We start from the raw sequence: 27,653 nt of genomic DNA on the forward strand, positions 1-27,653 counted from the left end.
CAGCCTTTCCTTGTAGGAGAGGTACTCCACCCCTCCAATCATCTGGTTTGTCTTCACTGGTCTCACTCCAACAGGCTCCTGTCCTGTTTTTGAGTGGAACTGCCTGTGCTCCAGCCTCTCATCCCATGGCTCAGCACCACTGAGGAGAGCCTGGCTCCAGCCTCTGACACATCCCTGAGACACTCAAAAACTCCGATACATCTCGTACCCTGAACCATTCTTCTCATGTCCCAGCTGTAGCCGTGCATCCTGTTCCTGCCCAAGCTGTGTTTGCTGAGCTCTGCTGTCCCCTGTCCCCTCGGGCCCATTCTCAGGGCTGCACTCTGTCCCCAGCAGCCGCATTAGCGAGGCAGCTCCGGCATCTGCCGCGCTCCGTCTGGCCCGAGCTTGAGCGGGATAAAATTCAGTGTGTTTTTTTCAACCAGCACCCTCAGCCCTGCCAAATCCCTTCCCCGTGAGGGTGTAAGCGATACAGCACTTCCTGGTGCCCCCGTGGCAGGTTGCCTGCGCCATCTGTTCGTGTCACTTTGGTCATTAACCAGCGCAGCCCGCGGGCTTTGTGCGCTGACAGTGATGAACGGCAGCTCCACTCCCAACAGCACTGGGAGGTGTGGGCAGGTAGCAGGGCGAGGGATGCTGTGCTGTTTGCATCCACAGTCACACCTGGGATTTGCAGGAGGAGCGCTTGGACAAGGCCGAGGGCTGGTACAAAGCCACATTTGCCTGGCGGAGCTGGAGGAAGCCATGGCGGGGAAGAGCTGGCTGCAGTACAGGCCTCCGCTGCAAAGCCAAATTTCGTTTCAAGTTGCTGTGGCCCTACAGAAATGGCATGGCATGTGCTGGGGCTGTGTGTGCGTCACAGAATTAGCCAGTAAAGGTCAGCTGCAATGGAAGAGGGGCATAAGCCTTTTGTGCAGTTTATGGAGATAAGCCAGAGCCGGGAAGTTGGGCTCTGGATTTCAGACAGCTTCGTGCTGTGCATGTGGAGAGGGTGACAGAAAGGGGAACAGAGAGGTAGGGAATGGCTCCTTCTGAGATTTATAGTTCATTTGTATGGCCTGAATTTATTAAGCCTCCATTCTCTTTCCCTTTCTTTGGAGAAAATCGGAGCTGATCCTCAGGTTCAGCCCTATGTTTACAAAAGACTTTTCAACCTCCGCTGAGGTTGCTATGGAAATCACACTAGTTTGTGTCTCGCGTTTGTCTTACCAACCTGATTTGTAAAAGAATGGTGTGAATTTAGTGCTGGCTGAGTTCCCAGCTGGCCGCTGGTCCTGGAAGGCATCCTTGCAGTCTCAGCCCTGGCTGGAGCAATGCAAACAGCTTCCTCCACGCTGTCTGCCAGCTCCCTGGCTCCTGTGCCTGTGGCTCTCCCAGCCTTGGGTCATCTTCAACCCCCCAGGACAGAAACCATCCAATGCCAGGCTGGACTCAGCCCTGCCAGAGAGACACCAGCTCTGTTCAAGAGGCCATGGCAGGTCCCCTGTCCCCTCTCAGTTTCCACAGACTGTTTTACAAAGCAGAATTGCTGCAAACCGACTTGAGTTTCCTCTGCTGAGTCCTAAGCACTACCAATCCCTAACGTTTCACCCCATTTCTTCCTCACAGCCACCTCTCCAAACACACAGCTCCCCACAGCAGGGCTGTGAATGATGAGCTGCCAGGACATGGCCCTCCCGTGCCAGTCCCCATGGGAGGAAGGCAGGATGGCAGCCGGAGGGCTGCAGGGAGCAGCTGGACTCACTTGCCCAGAACGTGGCTCGTTCCAGGCACAGCTCAGGAAAAAAAACAGGCAGCTGCCTGTCATCCAGCAGAACCCTGGCAAACCGTGGGGAAAGAGACCTGGGAACATCTCACTCTCAAACTATGCGTTGAGGGAGTTGGTGCAGACTCTTGATGTATTCTGCACGATTCACTTTTTAAAAAATCTGGGGAGGCAAGACAGTTACTTAGGTAATACAAAAATAGAAAGTATTTCATCAAAATGCAAAGCCCACAAAATCGGAGTGCAGGGCTGGGATCTGGGCAGGACTGGGCTTACTAGGGTAAGCAGATTTGCATTAGAACAGGGTAGTGTTTTCATAGGTCGGTTCGAACCAAACAACAAAACTCAGCTCCATGATCTTTATCAAAGAAGCTCATTTGTGTTTCTGAGGAGCTGTCCTACCAAAGAGATCCTTCTGGAAGCACTGCAGTCCTTTGCTGAGGCAGACCCTGCACGTCAGGCAGGAGCAGCCGTGGAGCTCCAACACCCCCGTGAAACGTGGGCAGCCGCGCTGCTGAAATCTCTTCTCATTTTTGTCCTGCTCATGCAATGTGCCAGGGCACAGCTCAGCACCAGCATCCCTGCAGACCAGTCCAGCATTCCCGCAGCCCAGTCCTTCTCCAGCCCCGGGCAGAGGGCTGGCATGGAATCCAGCCCACACGCTAAGGCTGCTGTCCCCTTGTTTCACCATCAAATCTCTGCGTTAGATGCTGTTTTGTCCTGCCCCTGCCCTTCCAGACACCCTGTGAAAGGAAAGGGATGTTTTCCAGCAAGGCCGATGCTGTAATTAGTCAAATTGCTAATAAGCTGAGGTGTGAACGGCTTTCTGTGAGGCAGGAGGAGCAGCTGTCCCGCAGGCACAGCCCTCAGTGTCACCTCCCCAGCTGCCCAGCTCCTGATGGATGAGCTCTCCAGGAGCGGTGAAAAGGCTCTGGTGACTTTTGGGGAGGGAATGTTTTTGTGAATGGATCATGACACAACCATGGCCTGATTACGGAGCTGAGCAGCTCCCTCCACCCCCCCAAAAGCCATGTGTTAGCTGCGTCTGTCACTGCTTAGCTGTCACAGTACAGTCTGGGACAATGCTCCAGTTTTCCCAGGGGATTCTCAGCAGAAAAGAGCACACTAGAAAGACATACAACGTCAGAGCATGAGGCACAGTCTCCCAGGAGAGATGAAAGCAGAGGAGGGGGATGACAGGCCATGGGGAGCTGCTGGGAGATGCTAGCACAGGCCTTTAGCAAGGGAGGGGCATCTTCATAGCCCAGGGCTGCTCATTCCCGATTATTCTGCTGCTTGGGGGATGGACCATTCTGACTTGCACTACTGACTAACCAGACAAAGTAAATAACAGACTGGGAGGAGAGGAAACCCTGTCCTGTACAGTCTGGACCCACCCTCCTCCTCCCTCTGCTCAGCAGAGAAGAGAACTCTCTGCTCCCTTCTTCCTCTCCTCTCAGTGCACTCCAGCAGGCAGAGACAGACCCAGCCTGGCCCCAGCTGCCTGGAGATAGCAACGAGGTCTGCACACATGAGACATGACAGCATCCCCCTTCTCTCTTTTTTTTTTTTTTTTTTTTTTTTTTTTTTAATATGTAGGAAATCCAGCAAAACCCCAAGCTCTTGGTCACATGCTGTTGTTTTTGCAAGTGATTTTATTTTAAAACTGGAACTCGAGTTCTCAATTTGTTTAACAAGTCCCCCCCCTCCCCTTTCTTTTTTTAAATAAAATTAATTTATTCTACACAACAGTAAACTCTTCCAGACTTTTCCCTATTTACAAATTAACATCTTTTGCTTGCACATCATTGCTTCCCCCTCCTTTTCCTATCCTGTGACACAGAAAGTGAGAAATAAAGCCAATATCTGAAGGTCTGTAAGGCGGTGCTCCCATCCAGCCTTCTGGATCCCACTCTTGGGGCTTCAGGGAAGAACCAGAGTGATGATGTCTGTATCAGATCTGAAGATCTCCCCTCATCCACCATATGTGTTAAACCCATCAACCAAGAGCATCCAGCCTCTCCCTGCTTCTCTGAGCTGTGTTTTAGCTGGGCTGAAGAAGGAGAAACACCCCCAACAGAGCAAACTGCTCCTGCTGCTCTCTGAAGGGCCGAGTGTTTGGGGAGAAGGTGGCATTTGCTGCAGGAATGGGATCCACCAGGCCTCCTCTCACACACCCATGGGCCAGAAAGGCAGCTCTCACATCACAGGAGGAGGCAAGGAGCCTTGGAGACACCTCCCCTGGCCTCTTGAAGCAGGAGGCACATGTGAGTCAAGTGCTGGGGACATGCTTTGCTAGCTCAGGAAAGAAGGCACCTAATAAATAAAAATTTGGCCCAACCCAATTCCAGGCAAATTCAAGGTGGTGTTTTTTTTTTTTTTTTTTTTTTTTTTTTTTTTAGGTTGTGGCTTGGATTGTACCTCTTTGAACTGAGTGGTAACTTCTAGCTGGGTATGGTGGGGTCTGCTCTACCTGGAGACCTGTCCAGACACTCCAAAGCCACCTGGCTCAGGTCCTGTGAGCACTGTCATTCCTGTCACCGCTACATGAGGAGCCAGGAGTCCTGGTGCTGGGTAAGACAAGCTGTGTCAGCCAAACCAAGGGGGATGTGCAAACACCTTGTCTGCAAGCAAAGCTGCCCTTCTGGAGGGTCTCCCGGCCTGCAATGAGGCCCAAACCCTGGCCTGTAAAACCATCCTCAGGGCTTCCATGACCTGTTGGAAAAGGATCGATGTAGTGTTTTTATTCCTGCTTTTACCTGCAGGGCAAAGCTGTCCCTCACCTCTGGGCACAGCCCATGGCCTCTGCCTGACCCTCCAACACACCCCGAATGATCAAAAACTGATATAAAGAAGAGGTGTTGTATTTTCCAAGGTTTGCCTTGAGCAACGGAAAATATTGCCCAGCTGTGGCAGAGAGCAGGCAGAAGGTTGATGCCCTTGTAGAGAGCTTAGGTTTTGAAAAACTGAGGAAGAAAGGGTTATCCAGGGATTTACTGTTGGTACAGCAAGGAAGTGAAGGAACAGAAGAAGCAGGACAGCAGGAAAACCCTTCCTTGAAGCAATTGATTAAGCTTTGGACAAAAACCTTCACCTGTCAGAGGGTAGGAAACGGGTGCCCCAGAGGGAGCCCAAAAGCCAGCCCAGATAAACCCTCAGGCCTCTGCAGCAGCGCCCTCTCAGTGATCCATGTGTGTGAGAAGAGTCTCTGCATGGAGATCTGACATTTCCATGCTCATCCCAAAATGCCAGACTCCCTTGGCAGCTGGTTTGCAGGGCAATGGTGCCAGAAGGATGTTAGCCATGCTGGGCTCTTGCCCCAGAGGGGACATGCCAAGGTGCTTTGGCTGGAGGATGGAGCCTGTCACAGCTTCGGGTGCCATCCCACGATGGTCATACCCAGGAGGAGATGCAGGGAGCCCAGCTCAGCCCTGGCAGAGCTCTTGGTCCAGAGGGAAGGAGAAGAGGCTGCAAGCTCTAAAATGGCACTGACTCTTTCAGCCTCCCACACCTCCAGCACTGCCCCAACTCTATGGTTGGCTCCAGGTCCAGCTGGGACACTGCCCACCGCTGACACAGCTCCCAAAAGCAGCAGGGAGTGAGGAGGACATCCCGGCTGGCTCACTGGTGGCGGCAGGAGGAGGTGGCAAGGCTAGTGCAGCGGGGAGAGGCACAGCTGCCCTGCTCCCCCCACCATGCAGCCCCCAGCACGGTGGGCTCAGTAGAAGGAGTACTGATTTTCCACCGCCCGGGTCCGGCTCCGGGCACTGTCAGCCTCGTGGTAGTCCTCGGCACTGGCGGCAGCGGGCTCCGGCCGGTGCTCGGTGCTGTCGCTGCGGCTCCGGGGGCCCAGGGCACCCTCCAGGCGGTGGTAGGGTGCAGGGGCTGGGACAGTGGGGGCCACGTCTGCCCCCTCAGCTGGTGGTGGCACCGGTGGGCCCACGGGTGCTGTGCTGCAGAAGTAGTGTGGAGGTGGCGGGTCGACCCGGCAGGCTGGTGGCTGCTGTGACACGAGTGGTGGTGGAAGGCTGGTGTCTGCAAGGGAAACAGGAGCTTGACCCACCCTGTGCTGCCTGCAGGCTCAGCCTCTGCCCTCTCTGGTACCTTCCCACACCTTCTCTCCATCCTTCACCCTGTTCTTCTCCAACCCTCCTTCCCGCTCTCTCTCAGCATATAGCAGGATGCTCTGAGCCTTGCAGACCCCTCTGCTCCTCTCCTGCCCGAGCCAGGGACAGGGGGTCACATCGACACAGACCTGCTGCTGCTTGGTCCCCAGTGCCCACCTTCAGAGGGTGACCCCCACCCTGGCACACCTCCAGAGCCATACACATCAGCAGGGCACTGCTTTAGGGAGGGAATCCCATGGATTTATCCCTTTTAGGTCCATCCCAGCTCCCACCCAGCCCTCCACGAGCATCCCTGCTCCTGCCCAGCCCTGGCACCCACCGGGCTGCGGGCTCTGGGCCACCACGTAGCTGCGGAGGGTGATGTCAGCCGCGCCGCCCGACTCCAGCGGGATGGGATGCGTGTGGAAGTGGCGCAGCATGTCAAAGATGGTCTGGAACCAGAGGTGCTGTACGTGGCACTGCCCGCTCTCGTTCAGCGACAGCCGCAGGTGCTGCAAGTGCAAGGGGCAGGGGGTGAGCTGGGGGTAGTGAGGGTGAGACCCACCCTTGCAATCTGCAGGACCCACCTCTGTCAGCCAAGGGAGGTTTGCTCCTAACCCCTCTCTCCCCTCTCTTGTGTCTACCCTGCTGCAGGGTGTTTCCTGTAAAACCTCACTTGCTGCAGCCCCAGGAGAAGTCTGGGGATGAACACCACAAGGAAACACACAGAGAAGGGTGTCTGGGTACAACCAGAGGTGGCTGAAGCTCTGATCCCAGGGTCACAGCCTGAGGAAGCCTCTAGCCCACCTGAACTGCTTCTTGCAAGGTGACAAGAACAGGCAATCTCTGCTAGAAAAGGGGCCCAGCAAAAAAACTGCTTGTGGTTGGTTTTTCGTAGTGCATCTGTACTTCAGCACACAGAACAGACAAGGAGAAGGCAGAGGAAGGTGTGCCAGGCTACACTAAGCCCCCATGGGGTAGTTATCCATATGCTCACATGACAGGCACTGATCCAGCTGGGAAAGTGTAGAAGGGGCTGGGCAGGATGCAGAGGGGTCTTGGGGCACAAGGGCAGGGGGTCCTGAGGGATGCCCTGCCAGGGTGCAGCTCCCTCCAGAGCTGTTGTTTTTGGTGTCACCCACAGAGCAAGAAGGAACCAGAGGTGCCAGGCAGGGCTGGCACTAACACTCACAGAGAAGCAGAGGACACAGAGAAGCAGAGGACACCCACCTTGGCTTTGCCCTGGAAGTTGAAGGTCAGCACATACTCCCCGGGCCGTGTCTCGCTCTGCCGGATGACGAACAATCCGTGACTGCGGGCGCCCCCGAAGAGCACCAGCTGGGCTGCCTTGATCCGTGACAGAGTCCCGTGGAACCAGGGGAAGTCAGACAGGTTGATCTCAGCCTCGGCCTCGCTGTCCTCCCCTGCCCGCAGGGACAGCAGGTTTTTAGGGAACACCCAAACATCCCCCCCCTCCTCCTCGCCCTCTGTGCACCCTCCAGAGTGAGATGCTGGGGCTGCATCCCAGTACCTGTGAGATGCCCACCAGCAGCTGGGGAGGATTCCAGAGTCTGCAGGAAGTTTTCCAGTGGGATGTGGGTGAGGAGCTCCCCCAGGGAGTCCCTGCCCCGGCCCTGGGGCACGGGGACAGCGGTGGCCATGGCAGTGTTATGAATGCTGGGCAGGGCACATCTGTCTGGTGGCTTAGGTGCCTCTGGAAGGGAAATTGCAGAGGGATGAGTTCGTGGCTCAGGATCACACACCACCACTGGGCAAAGCTGGGGGCTGTCCTGCTCTGCAGGCAGCTCTGTTGGATACTCCTGGATCTCAGAGACACCTGAGGGCTAGGTTATAGCTTTGAGGGACTCCGAGACTTTCAAAGATGTAGTTCCTTACCATCATTCAGGAACTCGCAGCTGGACGAGGTTGTCCTGCCTGGCAGACAGGCTCCCTGTGCACAAGACACCAGCTCAATGTCATCCCCACTGTCCCTGGAGGAGAGCATAGAGACACACACATGTGGCACCTCCACTCACTGGCATGGAATGGAGACTCGGCCAAACAAAATTCCAGTGTGATCCAAGAGCACATCCTATTGCTTCTGAATTCCTCCAAAGGGGTTGCCACTGCACCAAGAGCATTGAGAGGCAGAGCAGCCACCAAACATGACTTTTTGGGGGTGAGAAACCAGTGTGGGAGAGATTAAACCCTTGAAAGCCCACACTGCACTGGTCATGCCCGTTGGTTCCAGCTGCAGGATTTTGCTGCAGTCTTGTGGGTTTGGAAGGAAAGCTTTCACCTTGACTCTCAGTGCTTTGCACCCACACACCCTCCCACCACCAACTTCCACCCGAGGGCGCTTTCACTTTCACCCTCTGCAATGGGAATTGCCCACGCATGGGAATTACATCCCTAAAAGACACAAAACACTAAGTCAGGAGGCCTGGAGCAGGACAGCGAGTGGGAATAGAGCCAGGGAGCCACTGAGAGCATCCCCGTTGCTGGCCCTCCCCGTGCACTTCAGCACCCTTCTTGCACAATCACCCGACTTGCTCCACATCCTATTTTTATCCCAGCCACCAGCAAGAGCCCAGAGCTGCCCACAGCACTCGGCCACGTGGGCACAGGCAGCGGGGAAGCGGCTGCGTCGGTGGCAACAGCTCCCCGTGAGCTGCTGAGTTATTTAGTGGCCAGTGAGTGAATCAGCCACTGGGAGTCATTCAGCTGCAGCCAGTTAAAAACAAGAAGGGAGGAAGGAAACCAAAACCAACAGCGCTCTGCAGAAAAAGCCGTGGCTGGGCGCTCAGGCAGCGGCTCCAGCACGCAGCCCTTGGCAAAAGCATCGGGAGCTGATTGAGAATTCGCTCTTGGCACCGAGCGTGTGTGTGTGTCGGTGTATTAAACAGCTCATTATTATTTGCTCTGGAGTTCATTATTATTTGCTTTTCAGTCACGTCCGGAGGCCAGAGCGGGCCGGCGCTGGGTGCTAAGCAAACAGCAAGGGCTGGGAGGCTGCCAGGGGCAGAGCCAGGGCTGGCGCAGGGATGCTGGCGGCTCGAGGGGAGCACGGTGGTGGTGCTCAACTCCAGCTGGAAAACCAGCACTGAAACATGGAGTGAGGAAAAAAAGGCCTTTTCCCAGCCTCGCATCAGCAGCCCAGCCTCAGCAGAGCTTCTCGAGTTACAGAATCATAGAATGGTGTGGGTTGGAAGGGAATTTAAAGTTCGTCTCATTCCGCTCTCCTAGCATGGGCAGGGACATCTTCCACTTAGCCCAGGTTGCTCCAAGCCCTGTCCATCCTGGTGTGGGACACTTCCAGAATGGGGTAGCCACAGCTTCTCTGGGCAATCCATGCCAATGAATTACAGGTTTCAGAAAACAGCAAAAGGAGCAAAGATCTGGAGTGCACCAGTGCATCCTCTCTGTGAGATGCAGCCTCATCCATGGTGACCAAATGCCTCTCTCTAGCAGGAGGGGGTAAAGGGAGCCTGGAGGGACCAGGAGCCTCTCCAAGCCTCTGTTATTTGATGTTTTCACTGCTTGCAAGCATGGACACCTGGTTTTTCCAAAACTGTGCCAAAAAAGGCAGTGCCAGGGTTTCCCTGGAGGCTGGGCCTGTCTGAGCCAGGTGAAGGGCAGCAGCACCAGGCACACAAACCTCCCTAACCCAACTTGCTGCATGTGCTGATGAAACAGCAGATGAGAAGTTTTGCCTGAATTATGACTCCAGTTACAACACTGATGCCACTGTGATAGAAACATAAATAAATCAATTAAACCAGAATAATCTTAAATATATAATGGATGCTGAGCTGGAAAAAAAAACATGGAAAAAAGCTCAAATATGGTAAAAAAGCTTCAGAAGATGGGTGTTAGGAGCTTCCTGCTTTGGGGCTGCGTTCCCAGGTCACCTGCCTCTTCCAGGCTGAGGGGATTTTGGGCAGGGAGGGGTGAAAATGTGGCCAGTGCTCTGCACCTCTGGCAGACACAGGCTGCTAACTCTGCCTCCAGACCTCTGCTGGTGTGAGTTGGGCACTTCCTGTGACAACTCAAGCAGCAAAAATGGCATCTGGGTAACAGCCTGTGCTTAGGCACCACACCTTGGCCCCACAGAGCCCCTTCCTTAGCAATCCTTACCCAGGGTCAATGCAGTCCTGGATATCAGCCACCCATGAGTGCTTCTGCAGGGAGTCGATGGTCTCCAGGATGTACTCGGCCCCATTCTCCACCTGCAGGCCATGTGGGATGGAGTCAGCTGTGCTGGGGTGCTGCCCCCCACCCCAGGGCAAAACACACCCCACAGCCCAGCCAGAGCCCCTGAACAGCACCTCAGCTGAGCAGGAGGGGATCAGTGTCCCACCCTAGCCAGGCACAGGGGTGACCCAGAGGATCAGTGTCCCACCCCATCCCAGGACAGGAGTTCTAAGGGCTGACCCACAGAGATGCATCCCAGGTGACCCCTGACCAAATCTGGAGCTCAGAGAAAAACCCCACCCCACTGTTATCAGCAAATACATGACAAGGTTTTTTACAAGGTTTTTACAGCCTCCATGGAAAAAACACACCTGGCTGCAGCACTGGGGTACGTGGCACTATGCTCAAGCAGAGATAGCATCCCTTGTTCCTGAGGCACCTCTGTGTGCCCCCAAAACTAACTGTACAGGTACAGCAGAAGCCAGGCTGCTCTCTGCCCCTAAACCCTGCCAGACCCCAGGAGTTTTAAATCTCTCCTCCATTATCTTTTCTGCCTGCTGGTCCATGAGGCTTCTGATTGCAACAGAGTGGGAGAGAAATCTCCTTTCACAGGGAAAAAAAAAAATATTAGGAGGCAAAAGAGCCTTCAAAGTGTCCAGCCCAAAGGAGCTGTGCCTTTCTGGGGCCAGGCAGAACCCAGAAGCTCCACATCAGTGGACACAGATGCCATGGGATGGTGTGTGCCTCTGGCAGGTTTCCCTGCATCCCTCATGGAGCCTTAAACATCGTGTTCCCGAGGTGGCAGAGTAGCCTTGACTCCGGGAGGGTGTCGCATTGCCAGCTGAGACAACCTCCAAGCAAATTCAATTAATCACAAACAACTGAATCACCGTCCTGAAAATAAGCAGGGAGGGCAGGGAGCAGAGCCCTGGCTGGGGCTGAGCAGTGACCTGGACCCTGTCCCAAGCAGAGGTGCAGGGGAGTAGCAAAGATCCCCCTCCCCAGTTTGTTTAGCTTAAGAAAGGATCTTCTCTGGCTTTTTGAGGGCAAGGCATGAAGCTGACGTGGGAGATGGGGCTGCTCACTCATGCAGAGCATGACAGCAAGCAAAGCACGTGCAGGGCTTGGGTATTTTGCAAGCACCTGCTTGTGCAATGGAAAAAACTGCATGTGCTTGGTGTCTGATGGGCTCTGGGGACACACTGGCTGCTCATTTTTAGGCAGTCTGGCAGAAACTATTTCAGTGTGGTCTCCCCAAACAAGGCAGGGGCTTTTCCACCCATCGTAACCTGTGTGTGAAGGTTGAGATTGGGCTCCACATCACACAGGAAGGGAAACCACAGCACCCAGCTTGCCCACCTAACCTGTACCCCAGCACTGAGGGTGCATCACCCCCTCTGCAAGTCCAGCCAGCAAAGGGGGAATGGGAGAGCAGAAAGACATCCCAGCAAGAAGGAGCCAGGCAGAAAATGAGCCACAAATAATAGTGGATGTTAGAAAAGGAGAACAGCATCCTGTGCCAACAGCTGGGAGGGGAGAGCAAAGCCTGGCTGGTGCTTCATGCCGTGCTTGCTGCCTCAGCTCACTCAAAGGATCGATTGTGATCAATTCCCCTGTGGCAGGGTGAGAGCCAGGACAAGGCAGGAGCAGGAGGTACCTGGTAAAGCAGGTATTTTCCAGCTGGCAGGGTTTGGAGCATTCCAGAAGGGCATTAAAGGAATGGCTGGAGCAGTCACCAAGCTGTTAGCAGTGGGAGTGGAGAGAGCCTGTCTGGCTTCAGAAGATGGGAAGAAGGCAAGTGCAGAATTTTCCTCCAGCAGCCAGAGAAACCAACCCTGACAGGCACCCAGCAGGCTTCCCAAAGCTGAAACCCCCCAGAGGGATCTGTCAGGACCAAGCCCATCTGCTGATGCTCATGACAGCCACAGGGACAGGGAGAAACAGTGGCACATCCTGAGTGTTGAACACGCTTTGGACAGTGATGTGACACATCTGAGGTGGGGCTTGTAAGGGGATCTAGAAAACGTGACAAGAAGTAGTTGCTGAGCCATATTCCAAGAGCGGAGATTGATGGCTGATGGGTTATCATTGGCCAGGGGTCAAAGCTGAAGGATGTGCTCAGTAACTCCTTCCCACCAAAGGCTCTCTGTGCGTGCTCCTCAGTGATGAGGACGAAAGGATGCAAGGATACCTGACCAATTAATGGATTACATCACACTGCAAGTGTGTTGGAGGAGCAGGCAAGAATTCAAATGAACTTGTCAAAGCTGAAGTGGAAGAAAAAGCTGGAACCAGCCTCCAGCTCAAGGACAGGGTGAGCCCTGGGTTCACAGTGATTGCTGTGGGTGTGTGGGCTGGGGAACCACGACTTGGGAGCAGTTCTGCAAAAATCATCCCAGAGTTACAGCAGCCCACAGGCTGAGCGTGAGTCAACATCATCATTGTCGTGGCGTGAGGAAAGCAACTGCATCAGCTTGGGCTGGACAGAGAGGAAGAAGAAAGGAGAAGCAATCCTTCCCATCTGCTCTGGGCCACAGCCTCACACACACTTTGGTTGGGGTGTTCCATCTCCAGAGCCTGCAAGGAAAGCAAGGAGCACCTTGGGCTGGTCAGTCTGGAAAATTGAGATTGAGATTGGCCTTTGAGGCACAGAAAGCAACAGCTGAATGAGCCTCTGTGCCCATGGTGGACTGATCACTGCTGAGGATGAAGAGCAAGAAGCCCTCGAGGAAGGGAAGGTGCCAGGAGAAGTTGTGTGACCTTGACAAAGGAAAGAAATTTCTTCTGGGAATGTGTGCTGGGGCCAGGTGGATTTCAAGGCTTGGGAGCTTTCAGAAAGCCAGGCTCAATTTCTCCCCCTCTTTTCCTTTCATAGTTTTCTAAGCTTTCAAGAAGGTTCATTCAGCTGGGAGGCCCAGCCTCTCCACTCTGCTTTGCCACACACTCTTGGGGAGAAGCATCAGGGAGAGAGGTGTTTGTTTTGAAGAGGCAGAACACAGAAGTGCTCAAAATCCAATGGTCCATCATTGTCATGGTGTCCAAGACCCTGCAAAATTCAGCCCTGATCTGCCATGACAGGCTGTTGTCTTCCAGCAGAGCAGGAGGCAGCACTGAGCATGATATGGAAAATTCTGAAGAGACTTTCCCTCTCTGCTCATGCCCCCAGACTCATGGTTGGTCCCCAGGGTCTCATTGGCCCCACAGAGCTGTTCCCACAGAATCACTAAGGCTGGAAAAGACCTCCAAGATCATCAAGTCCAACCTTTGACCAGATGCCACCTCATCAACCAGACCACATCACATTGTGTTAATGACACAGCCACCACATGTCACCAGTCCAGGACAGCAGCAGCCACAAAACCACAGGCAGCATTTTCCCTTGCAGGTTGTCTCAGGTCACTGATTTAACCCATCTCCTGGTGACACAGAGAAGGCAAACCCCATGGTGAAAGCCAAACTGCTTGATCCCAAAACACCCCAGTGTCAGCTGGTGGAGGCAGGGATCCTGCGGGGAGCATTTGTGCTGTTGGCATTTCAACTCTGAAAGCCAAGACAACAATCCCTTTGGGGCCTGAGCCTCCTGCACTGCAGGGTGCAGGGGCAGAGGGGGTTCCTGTAGGGATCCACACCCTGCTCTCACCTTTAGGACGAAGGTGTTGTCTTTGTCAGGCATCTCCAGGGGCATGGTGGTGCGCACCTCGATGATGGCCGACAGCGGGATGCTCACCTTGGGTTTGGAAGCCTGAGTAAAGGAAAAAAAAAACACCAAACCAAACAAAACAGAGAAAATAAATGAAAAGAAATCAATGAATTTAAAAAAAAAAAAAAGTCACTCAATTGAATCAAACTGTCCCTGGGGACAATGCAGCAGGGCTCTCAGAGGCAAGATCAGCTCAGCCTATGTGGTTATTACAGGGGGGGAATAAACAGCATTGATTTCCCTCCCGTGCCTGATAACTCTGAGCTCTGTGAATTAAACCAAGAGGAGGCCCAGTGGAAGACAGGGAGGTGCTTTTAACTGCCAAACCACCCTCCTTGCTCCACTGCAGGCTGATGTGCCAGCTCTGCCAACACCACTTAATTTCTCTCCATTTTCAACCCTCTCCCGATGGAGAGAGCTGTGCTATCTGATTGGGGATGTTTCCCATTTCTCCAGCACAGGAGCAGCATTTCAACCAAGCAGCTATGATGCAGCAGCCTCAGCCATGCAGGGAATTTTAATTACATTAAAATAAAGAAAAATGAATTTCCCCCAGGGCCCCTGGCACCCGCCGGAGCCTCGGTGGGGAGGCAAGACCTGGTGCCTCCCACTCCAAGTGTTTGCTGAGCAACAAATTCCCCAGATATTTGTTTTAATTATAACAAATCCCCACAAAGGAGCTCGTGGAGCTGCTCTCCAGGGCTGGTCTCCTCCAGGGCTCTGGGATTTGGAGCATTGCAGCCGCAGGAAGCAGAGATGAGATTTAGTCACCAAAACCTGTCCCTGGTGCCTTGGGTGCAGAGGGTGGGATGAGGCCAGCAAGGACCTCCTGGCTGCAAGTTACCAATAATGGGCTCAGTTCCCATTTTTATTGGGAAATAAAAATAAATAAATCCGAGACAGAACAGAAACTGCTTTTTCCCTTGCAGGATGTTTCATTTCTGCCAGCCCCAGAGCCCCAGTGCTGCCTGCAGACACGTCTCAGCCGTGCAAGGCTCTGCCCATCCCTGGGGAATTTTTCCATCTTGGTGTTTGCACAGGAGAAGGTCAGAAAGGAAGCAGCAGCTGCTTTGAGAGGAAAGGAAACAAGGTGATAATTCACCCCTGAGCCAGAGAAGGGTCTTAGAATCACAGAACGCTTTGGTTGGAAGGGACCTTAAAGATCATCTCGTTCCAACCCCCTCCTCTCCGGGAGGGTTCTTCCCTTTAAAGGTTTAAAGACATGGCCATAGTTTTTGTAGGGTCTATGTGAAAACAAAGCTGTGGGCTGATGAAGCAAAAAGCAGTTTTCTTCCAGCTGTGCCAGACTGGTGCCACTTTTACATTTGCCAGATGGAAAGCAAGATGGGATGAGAGGAGAAAGTTGTAAACCAAAGCAGGGTGTGATTATAACAGGAGAGCAGACAATGTTCATAAAAGTTGCCATAAAATAATCTCAAAATTGATTTTTAGAGGCAAATCAAGATACACTAAAAAAGGAATCCCTCTACAAGCTCTCTCTTAAATGTTTTAAGAGCAGCAGTTGTTCCATTTTAACCCAAGTTTATTTTCTCTTTGGTGCAGCTGATATGCCAGGCTTCATCAGATCCTCCATCCACAGAATCATGGAATGGGTTGGGTTGGAAGGAATCCTGTTCCACTCCCTGCCATGGGCAGGGACACCTTCCACTAGCCCAGGTTGCTCCAAGTCCCGTCCAACCTGGCCTTGGACACTTCCAGGGATGGGGCAACCACAGCTTCTCTGTCTGTGCCAGGGCCTCCCTACCCTCACAGGGAAGAATTTCTTCCCAGTATCCCACCTTTCTTCCAATTTAAAGCCATTCCCCCCTGTCCTGTCACTCCACGCCTTTGTTAGATGTCCCTCTCCAGCTCTCCCATAGGCTCCCTAATGGACACCATGGACATGGGGTTGTTTCCTTCCAGCCAGGCCCCATTCCTGGGCTGGGGAAGTCCCCAGTGCCATCTGTACCCATGCTGAGCTGCTCTCTGGAGAGATGCATTTGAGTTTAAACTCTTGTTTTCTATTTTCTCCAAAGGTGAGAGGCACAGACCAACACCAACAGTGTAAGGTTCATTTTGGCCTGCAGGCTGGATGGGTTTCAAGCACATTTTCCCATCCATTTGCACCTCAGCCACACAGCACCAGATCTCCCTCTGGACCAGAGCTGGATTTCAGCCCAGTGGAAACAAAAAAAGCCCCAAGCAAAGCCCAACCTACTGCTTGAATTCCTCATTAAAATAACAGTGGACAAAAGCCAGGACATACCTTTGGAGGGACATAAAACTCCAGGAGGAACCTCTCCCCTTCCACCTTGACAGCTTTCCGGAGCAGGAGGCGGCACTTCTGCCACTGCGAGCTCCCCACACAGTTCGTGTCATCGGCCACCATGTAGCGCAGCGTCCCCTCCCTCTGGATGTCCACCAGCTCCACCTTGGATGAGGGCACCTTGGACAGGCGCAGCTTGTGTGTCCATTTCTCCCGGGGGTCCCCGGGCTCCTTGCCCCCCGCTGGCCACGGCTCCCTCTCGGCTCTGCCGCGGCCGCCCAGAGCAGCCTCGGCGCCCGGCTCCGGGGAGGATTTGCGGTGCCACATCTCCTTCATGCCATCCACCACGCACAGGCTCATGTTCCTCAGGGAGAAGCCTTTCTTGAACTTGGGCTTGGCGGCGGCGTGGATGGAGACGTCCTCCGAGCTGCGGGACTGCCCGTAGGAGGAGACCTTGTGAGCCTGCACCTGCTGGGCCGGGGTCAGGTACCGGCTGGCGCCCAGCGGGGCGTCCATGCTGTCTAGAGACTCCGTGGACGTCTCCTCCTTCCTCGGGGTGACCTCCCGCCCGTAGGGGACGTGGCAGTTCTGCAGCCCCACGAAGGGCACGATGTTGTACTTGGTGGGTGAGTCAGACACAAACACCCGGCTGACCTCCAGGCTGAAGATGTCCAGGAAGTTGGCAGTGAAATGGTGGGAGAAGGAGGTTTCTGCCCCGGGGGTGTCGTAGTGGGGGTTCTCCTTCAGGAACTGGCAGAACTTCTGGGCGAAGTCCACGGCGGCTGCCTGGGCGTGCAGCTTGCAGAACTCCCTCCAGTCGGGGAGTGGGGAGGAGGGCTCCTGGCACAGGGCATCGCCGTTCATGGCTGCCCCATTCCACCTGCCGGCGGGCTGCGGGGCAGGGACACGGCCTGAGTGTGGCAGGGACATGGACACTCCATCCTGTCCCTCAAAAACAGGGACATGGACAACCCACACTGTCCTCCAAAAACAGGGGGATGGACAACCCATCCTGTGCCCCAAAAACAGGGACACGGACAACCCACACTATCACCCAAAAACAGGGACATGGACAACCCACACTTCTCCCCCCAAATGGGGACACGGACAGCCCACCCTGTCTGCCCCCAAATGGAGACATAGACAACCCACCCTGCCCCTCAAAAACAGGGACATGGACAAGCCATCCTGTCCCCCAAATGGGGACACGGACAGCCCACCCTGTCCTGCCCCAAATGGGGACATGGACAACACACCCTGACCCCCAAAATGGGGTCACTCCTTGCCATGATGCCAGAGCTGATCTGCAGTTCCAGTGCAAAGGAAAATGCCATGGGAAAGTGTCTGTGTGTCGCTCTCTCTCCATCTCATCCACTAGGAAAAAAAATCTTGGCCCTGGCAGCAGCCATAAATTGTACTTATTTTACGATTATGACCATGCAAAAGCATTATTGATTTCCCATGAAACCACTAAGGAGTCCCCGTGCGGAGGAGCCCAGGGGGGATTTGCCTGCAGGATTCCTCTAACCCTGTGTCTGCCTGGGCATGGCACAGCTCTCCAAAGAGGGAGGGAGCACTGAGAGTCCTGGAAGTATCCACCCAGGGCTGCACTCTTCCCTCTGCATCCAGCAGCTGGTCCTTCTTTCTCCAGTCTCTATTTCTGCCCTCGTCCCTTGCCACATCAATTTTGGGATTTTGCTCTCCCTGCTGAGCATCAGCTAACAGATAACCCAGGACAGGTCCTCAGCAGAGGCCAGTGAGTAGGTGGGGTACAGGGGAAAAGGAACAGAAGCCAGACCCAAGGGCACACCAGAAGTTGATGGGAGCTGCAGACCAGAGTTGTGAGCCCTTGGGAGAAGCATCACTTTGCCCAACCTCCACACTGGTCCTTCTCCCAGTCACTGTGGAACTGGCAGGGCATGTGTACAGTCCAGCTTGATGCTCATGATGCACTTCCCAAGTCTCTGCCTGGCTCTGGGCAGCATGAACAGCCTCCCCCGGGAGACCTCAGAAGCAACTGAATCTCAAAAATCACCTCCCAGTGCCAAAACTGTTCATGGCTGCTGATGCTGGGCTGATGCTGATGCTGAGCCTTGGCTGGGGCACCGCTGAGCCCATGACCCCAAACACCTGGTCCCTGTGTCCAGACACCCCTATTTCCTCCAGGTTTGGCAAATCCGCCTCAGCTGGCTCAACCACCAAGCACAAGTCTGCCTGTGGCTGCCCTGCTCCAGGCAGGGATTGTGCCTGTGGGATCCAGTTCTGGAAGGGCAGGACAGTTCCCCCGGGTTTTGCTGCTCTCCATTCACAGAGTAGCTCTTTCCCTGGATTTTGCTGCTCTCCATTCACAGAGCAGCCCCTTTGCTGGCGAGGGATTACTCCTGCTAATAAATCACGCGCCGTATCCCGCCAGCAGCTTACACGGCCAGTAATTAATTACTGCTCGGATGAGCGGCACAAGCCACGGGAGCGGGGCGGGCACTGGGGACTGGCATAACCTGCTCCTTATCCTCTAGACCCCAACCGTGTCAGTCCCCAGAGCTCAGGCAGGACCCAGCCCTGAAGGTTGTGATCCAGAGCTGTGGCCAGGAGCTGGTTGCCATATCCCCAGCAGATCCCTATGGAGATGAGTTTTCTGGGAGCACCCCCATCCCAGGAAGCGGCTCTCAATCCCCTCAAACAGGGAGAAACCCACACGGGCAACAAAATCCCAACAGAAACACCATACATGTGGCATCCCCCACCTTTAAGGCAGGGATGCTGCTCAGTGCCCTGGCTGTGCCAAGGAGGCACTGAGGACAGGCTACACATGGACCTGCACTGGCTCCTCCCATCCCACAACACCAGCAGAGCTCCAGTCCCTGCAGAAATCCCTGGCAAAACTCTCCTCAGCATCACAGGGCTTTCCCAGAGACCTGAGCAGGGAGCCATGCCAGCTGGGTAAAAACCCATCCCTGCAGTTTAAGAGCAGTGTCTGAATTTCCCCAAGAGACATCAGCAAAGCAGCAGCAAATGCAAAGCTGTTTGTTACCCGCCCAGCAAATGAAATTCCTAATTATCCATCCATCACCAAGCAGAGGATTTAAAGACTCTGCCCTTTGAAGTGAAAATTCACAACCCCAGCTCTGCCATGGCCCAGGAGCTGCCCTGGCATCAAGCCACGGGCCAGGAGTATTTGGGCTCAGGAGAAAAGGGAGATGAAAAAGAGTCTCCTGCTGCCAATCCAAGCAGTCACAGCAAGAGCAAGGGAGAGGGCAAGGGTGCAAAGGGAAAAGAACAGGAAGTGGCTTGTGGGGGGAAGAGAAAGCCCCTCCTGGTTTCCCTCCCATGAATTTGGGGGAAAACACAGCTCCCCATCCCTCTCTCCAGGAAAGACTGGTGCTCAGGGCCTGCCTGTTTGAAACCAAGGGATGGCAAGCTAACAGACTCCGAGATACTGAGGGGAAAAAAAACCCAGAACAACCAAGAAGAAAAATAAGGAAAAAAAAGGCACTTCAAAAAAGATAAAGCCCCAAACAAAAAGCCTCAAGGAGATCCAGGCATGGCAGCCGGGCTCAGGCTCAGAGACGCGCACGCAGAGGCATCACAGCATCTTCCTTTCATCTGCATGGGGATGACAGACTTTAAAAGGCCAATTTATAAAAATGAAGCCTAGAGGAGAGACATCTGGCAGGTCTGAGGAGGCAGCGGTGGGGATTACTAACCCTGTGCCACACATCCAACCCCCCCTGCCCAGAGAACAGCCAGGAGCCCCCGGCCAGCATCCAACAGCACAGCCTGGGAGTCACTGGGGTGGTTTAAGGGCAGCCCCTGGGACTGCAGAGCCATTCCCGCCCCTGATTCACCTGATTTCTTCAGGAAGCAGGCTCCCAATTATCTGTGTAGATTTACCTTTAATCTGGATGCCTGCACTCCCCTCCATACCAACAGCTCTGCCCCACTTCTTGAAATAACTTATCATGCCACAGACAGCATCCCTGGGCAGAGCGCTGGAAGTGGAGACGAAAATAAGCTCACGATGGAAATAAGCAGCAAATCTGCAACTGCTTTTTGGAAAGGGCCATCCCCTGCCAGCCCAGCTTTCTGAGGACTGCAGCACACTCCAGGCACCTTTCTAAGCAGCCAGATCCCTTTGGAAGTGCCATCAGCCCGTTCCAGAGCTGGCTCGGGGGCCATAGCCTTGAGTCCCTGGCCTGGGTGACACAAGAGAACAGAAAAATAGATACATAAAATGAGGTGGTTTGTTGTCATGAAGAAGCCATGGAGTGGCAACCTTGGCATCAGGCTGGTGACAGGCTCCTAACCCACCTGCACGAGCTGCCAAACTCCTCCGAGGGCAGAGCTGTGCCTGCTGCCCCTGTCATTTGGGAAACTGAGTCAAGATTTAAGAAGAGAAGATAAAAATAAAGAACTTCTGGGGTTTGCCAAGTGGAAACCCAGGCTGGGACGGCAGGTGAGAGCCAGCTGCTGGCAGTGGTTTGGGACACCTCTCCCAAGGTGTGCTGAGGCATCCCCTGCTCCGGGAGGGGGGAGCACACAGAATAATCTGGAAGTCAAAACAAAGCTACTGACCTCAAGAAGAAATGAAATTTAAACTGTCAGCAGAAGCGCAGGAGACCATAAAAAAACAACTCCCCGGTGAAGCAGGAGTCAGGGAGCAACAACAAAGCCACTGGGATTTGCTGAACCAGAGGCGTGGGGAGGAACCAGCATCTAATGAGGTGTAAATAACCCGAATGCGCAACAGCGGTCATGGGATGGCCAGCACAGCCTGCCCAGCGCTGGCTCTGATGGCTTTATTTAAGGAAACAACCCTAATAAAGAGATGTTTCCCTTCCGCCCAGCGCAGCGCAGCCAGGCTGGGACAAAGTGATCCGAAACTCAGCGGGGAAAATCACTGTCTGCTGGAGGGCTGTGAGCGGCGAGCTGAATCCCTCCATCCCTGCCTGCATCCTGCATCCCTCCAACCTCCACCTGTGTGGGAAAAGCACGCCAGAGAGCAACGGGAGAGGAAAAACCAGCGCGGGAGGGTGTGCAGCAAAGCCCTGGCTCCGGGGAAAGGAGATCCCAGCCCAGCCCCGGCTGTCCCAGTCCTGCAAGGCTGCCGGCTTTCCAGCAAGATCGATGCCACTCAAAAGCCCCAGCTGGTCATCCCGATCCCAGGAGGGATGACATGAGGAAACCCAGGCACCTGCTCCCCCCCAAGAAAAGCGCCTGACCTCAGCGTGCCGTGCCAGAGGAGATCCCCGAGTCACGAGCAGGTCGCCGAGCAAGGCGATACCCCCCGGCCCCCCCGAGGTGATGCTCCTGGCAGGCAGCTCTGACACACACAGGCAGCTCCCGGGGGAGCCTGGAGCCTGCCCGCCCCGGGCAGAGAGAAAACAGCTCAGACTGGGAAGGGTTTTTAGCTGACCGGCTGTAGGGGCAGCGGGGCAGAGCGAGCAGGCTCAGACTGATGGCAGGAGAGGAGCAGGGGCATCATCCCCGCTCCTACTGTGTCCTACAATGGGATGAGGGATGTGTAGGAGCTGATTTCCTTCCTATTCCACAGCTGAGACCTGAAGCAGGTGACCAAGTGACCTCCCTTTGTCACCTTGAGGACCCTTCCCAGCCCTCCAGACCCAGCAGAGCTTTTCCTGCACACACAGGCTGAGCTGAGGAAGAGAAAACCACAGTGGACAAAAGCAGAGCTCACCTGCCTTGTGCCTTTCACATCCCCCTGGACCCCTGACCACAGCCCTGGGGTGGGAGAAGCTGATTGCTCTCCGTGCTCCTTAGCACTCCATGTACTATTTATACATTTATACTATTGTGATCTTAAATCAGAATGCCTGTCTGAACCAGACAGAAATGGAAACACTCTTTGTTCTTCTCATTTACTGGCCATCTCACTGAAATATTAATTGAACAGCATTTTGGCCTCAAATTTTATAGTCAAACCACCTGCCTTGAACCAATTCCTCAGCAGGATCATGCTTTAACTCCCTGCCCAGATGCACTTCAGGGTCCACCTGCAGCTTAGAAAACATTTTTCTGGAGCGAAAAGGTTCCTTGTGCCTTTTTCTGCTGCCCAGTGAGGGGTCCCACTGGCCGGCCCAAGCTCTCAAAAAGGATCCCCAAAGCACTCAGTACTGCTGGGTGGCCAGGACAAGGTTTTGGGGTGCAGGTGCTGATGGGACTCGTCTTCCAAAGAGAAAATGGGCAAGAAATGAACTTTTCCTCCTCTTGCACATCAGGGTGTCCCCACAGCTCTATGTGATATCCTGATTCCAGCACCACGGGAACCAATGCTCCTGAAAATAAGCAGATGGGCCCATGAGAGCCCCCCAGTAAAACCTAATGATGTAAAATCATTTCCCACTACTCTGACCGTACCACAGGGTCGTTCCTCTCCCTCCCCTCCAAAATCCCCCACAGTGGATGTTGTACCTCCTGTGCTGACAGCTGCTGGAAAATAAAGACAAGTTCATAGATAAGATCCACTGGATCTCAGATAATCTTTTCCCTGAGTAATTCCATCCAGCTTGCAGGGAGCCACTCTGCCAGCCCATCCACGGGGCTGGAGCATCACCCAAGCCACTCACCCCACTGGGTACCTGCTGGTGGTGTGGGACCTGGGGGACACCTCAGCAATGGGGACATGGTCCCCAGGGTGCAGTGACAATGATCAGCAAAGCTTTGGTGCATCTGGGCATCATGGATGCAGCTTGGGGCTTGGAGGCTGTGTGCAGTGTCTGGGAATAAAGCAGAGACACCCCCTCAATGCCTCAAAGGAAAAGTTATTGGAAAAACAAAATAAATTAAAAAACCAGAGCTTTAGGTGAAGGAGGTCAGAGGTTGTTGTTCATTCCCCCTCACTTAGATGCCACCTCACGTGCTTGTCTCCAGCCAGAGAGCTTCCCACAGAAAACTACCCAGTCCAAAGTCTATTTTTAACCACCACAATAGCAAAGCCTCCCCCGAGGAGCAGCAGAAGCCCTGTCCCCAACCAAGCAATCTCACATTTCCCTCGCTAAGCCTCGATTTCCTTCCGCCCCTCAGCCCACAACAAAACCCTTCTCCTCCTCCTCCTCTCGCCTTCCCATCCTTGGAAAACTATTTGCACATCCATCCATCCATCCATCTCCCTCCAGGCTGGTGTGCTGTGGGTGCAGAGTGTCCTGCACACCTGTTACACATTAACCACTGACCTGGTACCTGTGGGCAGACCCTTCCTGGGCTCAGAAATGCCAAACAACTGGAGATTCATCTGCTCAGCCCCCTCCCCTGGATGCATCCAAAACTCCAGGGATTTAAAGAAAAAGCCCTGCAACATCAACCCTACTGCACTTCCCAAAGCAAGTGCAAACTCTTTTAAAGAGATTACTCTTGCCCAGGGGATTGCTGTGCCATGGAGGAGCTCTTTGGGTGTTTTTGGGGAGAGAGCTGAGTGGATGCTCAACAAAGCAAGTCCTGATGGATCCAGCACAGTTATCACTGGGGATCCCCCATCATTAGGTCAGAGAAACCCCTCAGATTGTTTTTCAATTACAGCACATAATAAACATGAGATAAAGTTACACAGTTCTGTAGGAAATTTTCTTATTATGTTTTTTTTTTTTTTTTTTTTTACGTTGCAGATCTAATTCCCCACACGCATCACTGTCTCATACTCGCCTGCAAACAGCCTTAAACTGCTGCCTAATGGTATCTGAGCTGGGGAAATTCAATTCTACCCAGCGCCTCACCCAGGACTGCTACAATCACTGCTAATTGCTTAAGTGGTGTATTAAGCAAAATAAAAATTCCAGTGGGCTTTGAACCCCCCCCCCCTCCCTCAACCAGATGATGCCAAAACACCCTGTTACAGCTGCCAACCCTGGCTGGAGATCCAACCTCAAATATCCTGTTTCTCTTCACTGTGCAGGGATGCTCCTAGGCAGGCAGAGCTTCATAGCATGGCCGTGACCACACCAGAGGGACTCACAGTTGTGTCCGACTTGGCCATCCCTCTTGCCAGGGTTATGGGGTGCCATTGCAGCCCCTCCCCTGCCCCAGGGTCCAAATGCTGCCAGGTCCCCAGGGTCCAGGTGCCAAATGCTGCCAGGACCCAGTGGAGCAGGGCACAAACATCTTTCCAGTAGGACCCTGGGGTGGATGCACTCTGGGTCCTTCTCCTGTCCCCTCACCTGTGGGTGTGGATGGATGTGGGGCTCCAGCCAAGTCTCATCCCAAACCCAGACCCTGCATGACAGCAAGCAGATTCCCCAAGCCCTTCTGGTTTTCCCTTCAGCAAAAATCAGGTGTGGGATGCATTTTTCCCTTTAGGCATGTTCTCTCCTCCTCTCCACCGTGATGGAGCCAGCTGATATTGACTTTCTGGGAGCACACCTTGGGGCAGGGTCCCCAGGTTTCCTCTGGCTGCACAAGGAAGTGGATCACCAAGCCAGTGACAAGTCTCCAACCCATGTCCCACCACCTCACTGGCATCCATGGGCAGGGAAAACAGCTGAGGTCAAGTGAGGGCACCCACAGGCAGGAGGGAAATGATGCAGGAACTCCAGGGCTGGGAGCACTGCCCTGGGGCACCCCAGCCAGCCCGAGTCAGCAGGGCCAGATGTGCAACCATCATCTGGTTTCTATGCCTCTGGTGGGAAGAAGAAGAGGAGGAAGAGGAAAAGCATTAGCCAGCAACATCCTCATCTTGGAGAGACGGGTGTTCTACCTCCAAGGAGGAAGGACAAGAGGAGGCTGGACAAGAGCTCAGTGTCATGAGGGTGCTCACAGTCCAGGAGAAGAGGGGACAGACCTGATGGCCCAGGGGATCAGCCCTGCAGTCAAGCAGCCACTGCAGCCCTGAACCAAGTGAGGAACTCACACTGGAGGAAGGAGGTGATTGTAACCCCAAAGACCAGACAGGGATGGGGACCAGGGCTGACTCACTGTCCTTGATGGCACAGGAGTCTGGTCACTGAGCTGGGTGAGACACCAGACAGGGTGGGCAAACCTCCCCAAGCTGGAGCACAGATGATTATGCAGCTTTCTTAGGAAACACTCAGTGGTAGCCCTGGGCTCCTCCACTGCATTACAGTGATGGTGAGATGCTGGGAAATACCACTGAAGGACACAGAGGGAAGGTCCAAGGGCACTTGCCATCCCATCTGAGCAGATCTCCTGGCAGCACACACCCACCTGTCTGTACAGTGGTGCCCTCCCCCCAGGGAAGGGGAGCTGAGCATTTTGGGAGAGCCTGTGTGGTTTAGGAGGATGATTCCTATTTAGAAAAGCATCCCCAGATGTCCATGGTCCTTCTCCCCTCTCCCAACAAACCAAACCAAAAATCCTCATGGAGGGGAGTTCTGAGTAATCATAGAATCATTTAATTTGGAAAAGACATCCAAGATCATCCATCCCAACCATTCCCCCAGCACTGCCACGGCCACCACTAACCCATGTCCCCAAGTGCCACATCCACATGTCTGTTAAATCCTCCAGGGATGGTGACTCCACCACTGCCCTGGGCACCCTGACAGCCCTTTCAGCAAAGAGATTTCTCCTAATATCCAACTAAACCTCCCCTGGCATGACTTGAGGCCATTTCCTCCTGTCTAGTCAGCTGTACCTGGCTACAACTTCCTTTCAGGCAGTGGCAGAAAGCGAAAAGGTCCCCCCTGAGCCTCCTTTCCTGCAGGCTGAGCACCCCCAGCTGCTCCTCATCCACCCAAAGGCCCAGGAGCAGGGCCCACAGGGGGTTCTGGCCGCGGTGCTGGGGGCACAGAGGGATTTTACCTCCTTTCCCGTTGCAGTTCACAAGATCCCCGAAGCACCGGCAGCGTGGCTCTTGCAGGTCAAATGCATAACTTCAACCGATCAATTTCCCCACTGGAAGGAAGTACCAGACCGACTTGGAGGGAGGGACCTGGAAGGCAAAGGTTCTGGCTGTCAAGCCCTGGAGCCACAGCAACATCCCCGGGCACATCTCACCTCCCCCCAGCCGCAATCCCGCCTGGGCTCCGGCCTGGCTTCACCAAAACCAGAAATAAGCAGAAGGGCCGGGCAGAAAGTCCCCCCCGAGCCTCCCGAGGGCCTTCCCGCGGTGCTGCCCAGGCTGGGCCCCGCAGGGCTGGGGGAGGCCCGGGAGGCGCCGCTGCCCCACGGGGGTCCCCGAGGGCGGGGGGGGCACGGCCTGCCCGGGGCTGCTGAACCTTCGGGGGGCCCCGACACCCCTCCGGAGCACCCCTCACACAAACCCAGACAATACCGACTGCAAATAACGCAGCATCCGTGCGGGGGGCTGCCAGCTGCCCGCGCCCCCCATCCCGGGGCTGGGGAAAACCAACCCATGGCTGCGGCCCCCCCATCCCCGGGGGAAAACCCCCCTTTCCCAGGGGCGACCCCCCATCCCCGGGGGAAAACAACCCCCCCATCCCCGGAGCAATCCTGCCATCCCCGAGCAGCCCCCAGGGCCGGGGGAGCCCAACCCGCGGCTGTAGTGCTCTCCCCAGGGCAGCAGCCCCCGCTCCTTCCCCGGCTCTGCCCCATCCCCGCCCCCGCGGGCCCCGGAGCGCGGCGATGCTCACCGGGAACGGAGGGGGGACCCGGCCCGGGCTGGGGGAGCGGCAGCGCCGACCCCGCCGTGTGCGAGAGGAGGAGGAGGAGGAGGAGGAGGAGGAGGAGAGGGGAGGGGGCGGCCCGGGGACCCTCCCGAACGCGCCGCGCCGCAGCGGCGGGGGGCGGGACCCTCCCCCGGGCGGGGGATCCGCTGCCGAACGGGGGAGGGTGAAAATACCCGGGAATGAACGGGAATCAAGGGCCCTCCCCGCCCGCCGGCGCGGTGCCGGTCCGGTACCGGAGGATGCGCTCACCCGGCCCCGTTGGGCTGGCCCGGCTCGGCCCGGCTCGGCTCGGCTCGGCTCGGCTCGGCCCGGCTCGGCTCGGCTCGGCCCGGCCCGGCCGCCCCCCGCCCCGCCGGCAGCGCCGCCCCCCGCACCGCCCCCGCCGCCTTAAAGGGCCCCGCCGGGCCCGCCGCCCCCGCCCCGGACCCCCGGCCACTCCCGCCCGCCGCCGAGTGTCCGCCAGAGCGCCCCGGATAACCGGGGCCGCCCCAAACCCGTCCTGGGGAAGAGCCCTCAATCCTCGGGTGGGCTCCCCCGACCCTCCCGGAGGCACCGCAGATCCTGAGGTGGCACCCTGTGTTTTCAAGGTGCCGAATCTTTCAGGCCTCCAAGATGCACCCAAAATCCCGGCAGGGCACCCCGTGCTCTGAAGAGGGGCCGCAGCCTTTCCTCGCCCCATCCATCACCCAGCCTTTACCCAGAGGGGGATGGCGGTGAATCCCCCACAGCTCCATCCCAGGGGGCACAAGGCAGGCCGGTGTCACTGATGGCGCCAGGAGGAGTTTGGGGGTCAGGACACGGTGCTTTTGTCACCCTGCTGATGCATCTCGGCGCCCATCTCAGAGCACTTTCCCTGCCGGGAGAGGACAGACTGAACCCCAGGACAGGGTGGGTCAGGATGGAACAAGCCCCAGGACAGGAGAACTGAAGCCCAGAGGGGTTTAAGGGATAGAGTTGGGGGTCACACTGTTTATGGGACCCTGCACAGCCCCCCAGCCTCCCCATGGCGTGTCCACGGGTGGATAAG

At 55.2% G+C, this 27,653-nt stretch overlaps 1 protein-coding gene across 2 annotated transcripts; it reads right to left on the minus strand.

Moving 5' to 3' along the window:
- Positions 1-4,037: 4,037 nt before the first annotated feature.
- Positions 4,038-26,913, minus strand: SH2B2 (SH2B adaptor protein 2). Of its 2 annotated transcripts, none has more exons than XM_083875220.1 (10): positions 26,876-26,913; positions 25,800-25,929; positions 16,032-16,922; positions 13,706-13,807; positions 10,009-10,100; positions 7,768-7,862; positions 7,403-7,585; positions 7,102-7,295; positions 6,212-6,383; positions 4,038-5,800 (listed from the first exon to the last, which is right to left on the minus strand). In XM_083875220.1, the coding sequence occupies exons 3-10, from the start codon at positions 16,893-16,895 to the stop codon at positions 5,484-5,486; spliced, it is 2,019 nt and encodes a 672-aa protein (XP_083731346.1). In that variant the 5' UTR covers positions 16,896-16,922; positions 25,800-25,929; positions 26,876-26,913; the 3' UTR covers positions 4,038-5,483. The 2 variants fall into 2 exon arrangements, with proteins under 2 accessions (XP_083731346.1, XP_083731347.1); XM_083875221.1 differs by lacking the exon at positions 26,876-26,913 and adding an exon at positions 26,591-26,849.
- Between the last annotated feature and the right edge of the window lie 740 nt (positions 26,914-27,653).

Source organism: Zosterops lateralis, assembly GCF_965231275.1.
Source record: "Zosterops lateralis genome assembly, chromosome: 19".
Taxonomy (NCBI): Eukaryota; Metazoa; Chordata; class Aves; order Passeriformes; family Zosteropidae; genus Zosterops; species Zosterops lateralis.